At 33.9% G+C, this 8,651-nt stretch overlaps 1 protein-coding gene across 1 annotated transcript; it reads left to right on the top strand.

Moving 5' to 3' along the window:
• The first annotated feature begins 1,439 nt into the window (after positions 1 to 1,439).
• Positions 1,440 to 8,231, top strand: LOC111051605. Its single transcript, XM_039433748.1, has 4 exons — positions 1,440 to 1,488; positions 3,416 to 3,472; positions 4,239 to 4,407; positions 7,526 to 8,231. The coding sequence occupies exons 2-4, from the start codon at positions 3,422 to 3,424 to the stop codon at positions 7,675 to 7,677; spliced, it is 372 nt and encodes a 123-aa protein (XP_039289682.1). The 5' UTR covers positions 1,440 to 1,488; positions 3,416 to 3,421; the 3' UTR covers positions 7,678 to 8,231.
• The last annotated feature ends 420 nt before the right edge of the window (positions 8,232 to 8,651 follow it).

Genomic DNA, 8,651 nt, shown 5'->3' with positions numbered 1-8,651 from the left:
AGTAAAACAAACATTTTCTGAAAATATCAATTTTTAAAATAGGATAAATTTATGAGGTTATATAGTGTACCTGTGTAATAAGCAGAAGTAATTTAATTTTGAGTATGGATTGAATAAACAATTAAAATGAAATGAATTGATGTTTGTCACTCACCCTACAGACACTGCCCTCCTCTGCTGAGTAACTCCTTACATTTTTCATTAACCCCCGAGCCTTTGTCTCTTTTAATCTATTTAATGGAAATTGTCCTGTAATTCCAGTGCTTCCTCGATTGCTGCGTCAATTTTCCCCTGCAGTCTGCGGGGAATTTTGAGTGCTTTAACCGATTCCTTAGATTTTCTATGCTGTAAACAAAAATCAAACCTTGATTAATCAATTTCATCACAATGAAAATCATTACCATCTATTGTATTGTATTCATTAAGATTTGCTCCATTCTCATTAAGAAGGCTTTCACAATTCTGTCTGATAAGGCTGTGCAAAGGCTAAAAATAAACTTTCTACTCGTGATATTTTTCAAAGTTTTTTGATTTGTATATCATCCAGCTATCAAAATGAAAAAGTTTTCTCAGGAAAACATTTTTTTCTGATCATTACTTTTTGAGATATGAGCGCCTAAAGTTTAAATTTTTGGGACAGAACATTTCAAATTCGGTAAGAGATAAATCCATGAGATTTAGAGGATAGATTCTTCATGTTATTGTTGATCTAGTAAGACACACATTTTCTGAAAATATCAATTTTTAAGATAGTTATTCAATTTACTAAAAATAACTCAACTAAAAGTTATTTTTGGTAAATTGAATAACTTTTCCAAAAATTGATATTTTCAGAAAATTTTTGTTTTACTAGATCAACAATACCATGAAGAATCCATCCTCTAAAACTAATGTATTTCTATTAAAATCGTATGTTACGATTTATTATGAATTCATTTAAGATAAACACTCCATATATTTGTATAAAACTTCTTTTATTTAAATTTTTCTATTATAAAGCTGAGGAAGCCCTGATTCCCAAGGCAACCAATTGTATTGAGTCTATTAAGTTGAAGGCCAATCAGAGAGTAGCTTACAGAATTATTCTAGGAAGAGGCAAATTTTTCTGAAAACCTCTTTCTTCTGGCTTAAGATCCCGACCGGAGAGGATGCACATGGAGTTTAGGGTTTTTTCTTCTTCCTTTTAAAAAATTTTTAATGAACTATTAAGCCAAACCCCTTTTTTAAATGTAATGTATGTTTGTTGAATGTTAATTATTTGTGAACTCAGTGCTGTCAAGGAGTTCGTAATTGTAAAGATTCCCATAAAAATAGCTTTAATTCGAAAGAAACTTATAAAAATCTGGATCACGCGTTAGCCCAGCAGTGACGAAAAGGAGCCTACCCAATTAATTATTGGAAATAATTAATTCAGACCACGAGACCGTCAAGAACTTCAATTCAGTGAGTGATAATTCGAACGAGCTCGTTTTTTCTACGTTCAGTGGGGTAATTAATAAAAAAGCGCTATTCAAATTAACTTGAATTAAATTAAAAATCACCTCGTGTTGTATAATATCACATAGTTCATAAGAACATTTTATAAATTTATTTAATATATGTAGGAAGCTTACTTCCATGCACAGCCCGAATTCATATTAAAAGCCCTGAGATCTCATGTTTGAATATTAATTTATTAATTATAAAATTTGTTAATTGACCAAAGTATATCATATCAAACTTATAGACCGAACAGGTTTTTGTTTGCAGAATTTTGTATTGATTGGAAGTATAAGTATCAGTATTAAATATAATATATTTATGAATTTGAAACCCACTATTGTGAATATTAGCAAAGCCTGTGATAATTATTCAGATTTTTGAAATAGATTATTTAAGTGAATTATAGATATATCGAATATTTTATGCACATCTTTTTTATGGGAATATATTTTGTGTTTTATGTCAGCATACAAATCGTAGAAATTTATTTTATCCTAGTTCATCTCGTGATATACAGTTTGAGCTGTTTTAATACCAACAAGTATTTAGCAGCACTTAAAATTATTGAATCGAGTGATATTAATCTTATTCAGAGCACTCAATATTTATCATCCTTTGATGATATTCATCTCATCTACCAGAACAAGTATATTAAGAAATTATATTAATAAGGTTCCAGTTATATCATATAAGGATCCAGAGAGCTTCCAGAACTGGCGTTGTAAGTTCTAAGGAATTTCGGAAGGGTATATTGGTGAATACTTGTATTCGCAACGAGCGTTTTAAGAATCAACTAGAAACAACTATAGTTGGTCCTTATTATTCTCTAGTGATGCATGGTTACTGATAATCAGTCATCAAATATTCTTTTACTTTCCTTATTGGTATTCTTCAAGAACTTCATAGAAGCAGCGGTAAGAATTATCAATCACCGGTCACTGAACCTTATGGTGATTATTTGTATTTATAAAATTCATGTTTCTACCACTGAGCTAGAGCTGAGGTTTGAACCCAGTAATTTTGCGAGCCGGACGGCCTTAATTTTTTGTGAATTTATTCGCAAAAGAGGGAATTTAGAGACTGCTCTTATAAATATCAGAAACGTCGTATTATCTGTGAAGGATTTACAATCCACAACTTCACACAATGGCTTCACAACGTGGGACTCTATCATAGGAGATAACCCCTCAGGAAGCACCATTTCACAATGTTCAGTAACATTTTCACCTAAAATTTAAAATAAGCTTGAAATTCGAGAAAATGTGATTATTCAATTGCAAACTGTTGGCAACTGTTGATTCTATTAAATCATTCACTATGAAGAGATAGCAGACATCGTGTGTCTGCAGCGTTATTATTGTCCTGTCACCAGCTGTCTCAGATCTCTGAATAGAAGACTCTTATGCGCGTGAACACTAGCGTCAGGTGATCAATTTTCATAACGGCAAGGAAAGTAGTGTGAGTGCACCACACCAGATTTTTAGCAGTAAGGTTTTGGATGGATGAGGTGAGAAGAGATAGTGAGTTTAATCCGGTACTCTATAATTAAAAGGGCCAAGCCACACAACACGTTCTTTTCAGGCGTTTCCAGACAAGTCGCAGGGCAGGAAGCTTTCCGATTGGCTGATTAATCCCCGAACGCCAAACTAATCAGCCAATCGGGAAGCTTCCGGCCTGTTGACTCGTTAGAAAACGCCTGAAAAATCGCTCGTGTGGCTTCGTCCTAAAGAACAGGGGAACAGGATGCAAGGAGAAGCTACCGGCTGCACAAACGTCTGTTAACTTTTTTGATTAAATGCCACGAGATCAGAGAAGCCCTCTTACCAGAAAAACCTTTCCTGTTTTTTGAAATATCAAAAATTAGGAGATAATTTGAAAATCATGTTTGACATGAGATGGAAATAATTGTGTGTTGAATTTTCCTATGTTGCAGGACATAATGGATCATTCTCTCAAAAGAGAGAAGTCTGTGGAAAGAAAAAGAAAAAAGGTAAACTTAACTGTCCATTTTACAGCTGTTAAAAGAGTGATTTCGATGCCAGATTATGAAGCTACAACCTACGGTACTATCTATTTTGAACGATGATTGTCTTTTTCATCAATATCGATATATTGCCTGCTTTGATGCATCATTTATTTAAATTTGCCAATCAATATGAATGAATCTAAGGCCAGGCGCACACCAGTTAGTCAAGACAAGACAAGACATGATCAAACACGTTTAGTCACAATACTTCACATAGTTGCTTATGATGCAACTCACACTGATTAGTCATTGCAATTAGACATGTCTTCATAAGCAACTATGTGAAGTATTGTGTCTGATCATGTCTTGTCTTGTCTTGACTAACTGGTGTGTGCCTAGCCTAAGCTGGTAAAGAGTGAAAATTCGTTAAAATAGAAAATATGTAACAAAAATAGTTATCAAAATTATAGAGACTCCTGTGTTTTGGATGGACATGACAAGCCGTCGGTTCCGGCTGCCTAAACGCAGTCATGTCAAAGGCCCTAATTAGGTGCTACCTGAAAACTCCAGACCTTAGTCATCCAGGTCACTTGACATTTATTCAGCTGAAAAGTAGAATTGTATTTGAAGGGCACAGGGGAAAAACGATAAACATCACAAAATTTTTTCTTCTTCTTTTTCTCCTTTTCATTCTCCTTCTCCTTCTAAGCTGAGAACATTGTTCGTTTTCCCCTGTGCCCTTCATTTGTATAATTATATTATAATATTTATTAAATATAACATTTTTCAGGTCAAAGATTCAATATCCTGTGAGAGGAGTGAGCCATCAGAATCAATTATGAATACTGAGGAAAATGCAGGGATTTTTATAGAAGACTATTTGGACATGAACAACATTCCAAGTATTGAAGAGCACTTCAACCATCAAATCGTTGATGGCGTTTTTGTAATTGAACAAAGTAAGTAAGGAAACGCTCAATTATCCTCTTAGATTTAGGAGTTACCATAATAGCATAGTCCAAGATACCCTTCCTTCAGGAAATATGAAATCAGTATATTATAATAAGCATTTATTTATTTAATCAGAATCACACAACTTACAGAAAAGTACCACAGGCTTATAAGCCCAAAACGGTTCAAATTCTAATTTATACAACAGTCCAAATGTAGCTAGGTTTTGTGTCACTGAACATTCATCAATTACACACTCAATTTACTATTCAAAATACACAAAAATCATTTTTAAATTAAAAAAAATAACTTCTGTTTTTATTTGTATTTATACATTCCTTTTTATTTGTTTGTCAATTTATCTAGGACAATTTCAAGATGATAAATTAGAATGGTTGCTAATAAAATTATTATTCTGTAATATTTCTTATATTACCATTCATATTAACTAGAAAACCTCCTGGGCTGAATAATCTGCTATTATCTAATTTCAGAATATTATAGAAGTACTTCAAAAATAGGTTATGTTTATCATATTAAATATCGGGGACCGAGCTTCGCTCTGGAGTATAAAAGCATAAAGAATTTATTACGAAAGAAGAAATTATAATAACATTCATACCGTAATGTTCTATCTAATCACAGTAAATTGAGATTAATTCCCAGAGTAATGCAAAAATTTCTCTCACAAAGGCCCCGTTGCACAAAAGCCAGTTAAATTTCAATCTAGATTAACTTCACGTGAACCAAATCAGAGAAGACCATTTCAAAAAGATGGATCTACTGGAATTAATCAGGATTGAAAATAACCCAACTTTTTTGCAACCGCCACTAAGTACCTGATTGAATGATTACTAAAGTTCAACAGCTGAGTCATAATTTTAACACAGTCCCACACACACGAACTCGCTCACTCACTTCCATCACCAACAGACGACGAAATAATTATTATTAGCTGTTTTTCCAAGGATGAATAATAATTATCCTTTTAATGTCCTTCAGCTAGTTTTCTCAGGGATGAGACCTAGTGCAATCGAATCTTTATATTTTAAACCTACTATGTTCTGAATTTCGTGAGAATCGTTAGAGCAGTTTTCGAGATCCGGTGAAATAGAATCATTTGAACATCCAAACATATAAACAGAAGTTGCTCGTTTTAATAGTATAGGATATTGATGCTTAGCCTATATATTATATTTCAAGTTTAGTCAATCCTATAAGAATAGAATTTACTTTATGAGAATATACTCCCAAACAACTACAGTTTTGAATACATGTGGAGGTTAATTTTAATTAATGTGTAATTATTCGACGATTGTAAGAGGTGATAACTTCAGGCTCTTATTTGACTGTTTGTTCGATCGCAGCCACAAGCACGTACAGTATTCTTCCAATCATTTAGGGACGGTTTCCGATCTCGGGATTTAGCTAAGTTCTAGACTTTAAACAGCTGGAGTCAGAAAATTGGCTTTCCGAAACGGGGCGTAGTCACAGTCCACGTTTAAATTAAACTTCGAAAAACTAGAAAATTGAACACAAAATAAAATAAAGAGAAAATAGTGTAAAGTTTAAGCTATTTTGAATTATTTAGGAATGTTTCATTTCGCCAAGGAAAAACGTTTCAACTATTTACTGCGACTACGCCCCGTTTTGGAAAGCCAATTTTCTGACTCCAGATGTTTAAAGTCTAGAGCTTAGCTAAATCCCGAGCTCGGAAACCGGCCCTTGAAGTCGATTGATCAATGTCGTCTGCGTCAATTAGATTAAAACAGGGTGGCCACCTACTGGGAAAAACCGGGAGAACCTTTAAGCGGGGAGCGCAATTAAAAAAGGAATATACCTGTCAAGTACCGCGTTTCGCCGTAAATGCACAACATATAAACATTTAAACATTAAGAGAAATGCCAAACCATCGACTTGAATCTTAGACCTCACTTCGCTCGGTCAATAATATATATATGGCTTCATAAGTAAAAGTTGACTCAGAATACATAATAAATGTTCAAATGTATTAATAACTTCGACACTGTAGTCTATATTTGTGAGGAATTTTTCGTTTTTTAACTATACTCACTGATTGTTGAAAATGGACCCTGTCCGAAAGCACTCTACACACATGAGAAGTTGAAAGAACGTACTAATTCCTCACAAATATAGACTGTAGTGTCAAAAATTATCAATATATTTGGAAATTTGAATAAGCTATTCGCAATTTGCCATGGATGATCAAACTGATGATTTCCACAATAAATTCTCAATGTGTTTTGTTTCTTAAATACCGCGGATACTCCACCAGGAAAATTTGAAATTTTACTCTGGAAAACCGGGAATTACTCATGATTTTTTAAATTTTAAAATGGGTGGCCACCCTGATACTAAGATCAATAAAATCACATTTTTCGCCACACTGCACAGAAAGCAGCTGTTTTCCAGTCCCTACGTAGATCTGAAAGACTTTGTTTGCAGACGACTCTCGTCTGACGTCAGAACAGGTTTCTTTCTGGCCTAGACCGGAAAGAGTACTCTTTCCAGCCGCTAACATGGAACAAAGAAAGGTGATCAAAAAATAGCTGATCAAAAAACGTTTCATTATTTGTGTTCATTATTCAATAATTGAAACATTTATAATAATATCATCTTATTGTCATTTGAAAGAATAAAAAAGTATAAACTCAACCTCCCACATAATTGAACATTATCTTTTCGGTTATTTAGACAAATGAGAATAAAAAATAAAAATACTTGGACAATTTCCTGATATTCAGATTACCTCAGATTTGCTAGAGCTATCACCTTTCACTTCTGCTTTCGGAAGTGCTTAGTAAACAACAACTATTCTCTTATATATATTGTTTATTTTTGTGTGTGGCGAAAAATAGCGTTCGCACCACGGGCAAAAATGTTTTTCCGGCTCTCAATCTTTTCTAGTCCTCGCCTACGGCCTCGGACTTGAAAACCGATTTTGAGCCGGAAAAATCTCATTTTCTCCTCTAGGTGCGAAATATACTACATCTAAAACATTTCTAAACTGGAAATCGCGCTGCTCAATTACCAAATACTCAATCTAACACTGGCAACTTGTATCGCAAAAAAAGAGTTTCTAAATCAGTTTCGATTTTTTTCCAGCAACATCAGAAAATGGTGCGGAAACAACACAGTATCTACATGTGAACAATCTTTTAACAGCTGTTGATTACCAAGAAAAAATTCTTCAGAATCGGCAGAAAATCTTGAGGAAACAACAGAGGAAACGGCTCTTGAGGACAATAATCTTGTAGCAGTTGAGTATGAAGAAGTTGCCGAGCCGGTCACCAGTCGTAGACAACTCGTCAATGAGTGCACCGCCATTTTGACCACGCTACGATCGCTAGTGTGGGACCTGAGTGATAGTGAGTTGAGTATTTATAAGGCCAACTTGAAGACTCTCCTAGAAATCTCTCTCGGTCAAGTCCCTGCTGAAGAAAGTTTGCCTCAGTGACATTCATTTCAAATTGGATGGATGGTGGAAATTGATATTATTTAGTCATGTATAATTGTTACACTTATGTGAAAAGAATGTTTATATTTGTCACTTGTTACTGTGAGGAATGCTCAAGTGAATCTCATTGCACTTCAACCCAAGACTGACTATTATCAATACCTACTATTACTTCTGGCCCCACAACTAATCAATGACGTCATAACATGTAGATTGATTCTTCCTAGAATTTCTACTAGCGTATCAATGTATGGTATGCTCTTCAACGTTTGTTACTGTATCGATTTTTTATTAATACTATCTAAACTCCAGATAAAATACATATGTATTTTATTCAATAGCAATTTTATCAAATGCAATAATTTTCTATACTTTCAGCTTGATAGACTTAATTTATTCAGTGAGCTATTAATAAATTCATCTCAACCAAAAATACTTGATAATAGCCTGTATCAGAATTAAAGGAGAGGTAAATCAAAGGTAAAACAAATCAAAAGGTAACTCTTTTATGGGAAAAGAGGCGGTGTAAGTGCACGTCCAGTGCCAACATACCTGTCATCAAATTTTTGGTTGGGATCGATTTAGTATGTTATTTTGAGCACAAAATCACAAAAATTAAACGGCGGTCACTATTGTTTTTAAAATAAACTAAGTTCAAAATAGCACAATTTTACATGCATTTAACCTATGAGTAGCAGCCATTTTGATTACGGTATTGAAATCATCAAATTATGATATTCCTGATCTGAGTTTTCCTAACCCAAAGCTTTTCCT

The sequence above is a fragment of the Nilaparvata lugens genome, chromosome 8, assembly GCF_014356525.2.
Source record: "Nilaparvata lugens isolate BPH chromosome 8, ASM1435652v1, whole genome shotgun sequence".
Lineage (NCBI taxonomy): Eukaryota > Metazoa > Arthropoda > Insecta > Hemiptera > Delphacidae > Nilaparvata > Nilaparvata lugens.
Note: the sequence above shows the minus strand (reverse complement) of the source record. Positions and strands in the feature narration are given on the sequence as shown.

Excerpts from the sequence above, each read along its gene's own strand:
- LOC111051605 (XM_039433748.1), top strand. The coding sequence starts at position 3,422 with ATGGATCATTCTCTCAAAAGAGAGAAGTCTGTGGAAAGAAAAAGAAAA. Across the intron at positions 3,473-4,238 it reads TGGAAAGAAAAAGAAAAAAG|GTCAAAGATTCAATATCCTG; the intron begins GTAAACTTAACT and ends AACATTTTTCAG. Across the intron at positions 4,408-7,525 it reads CGTTTTTGTAATTGAACAAA|CAACATCAGAAAATGGTGCG; the intron begins GTAAGTAAGGAA and ends ATTTTTTTCCAG.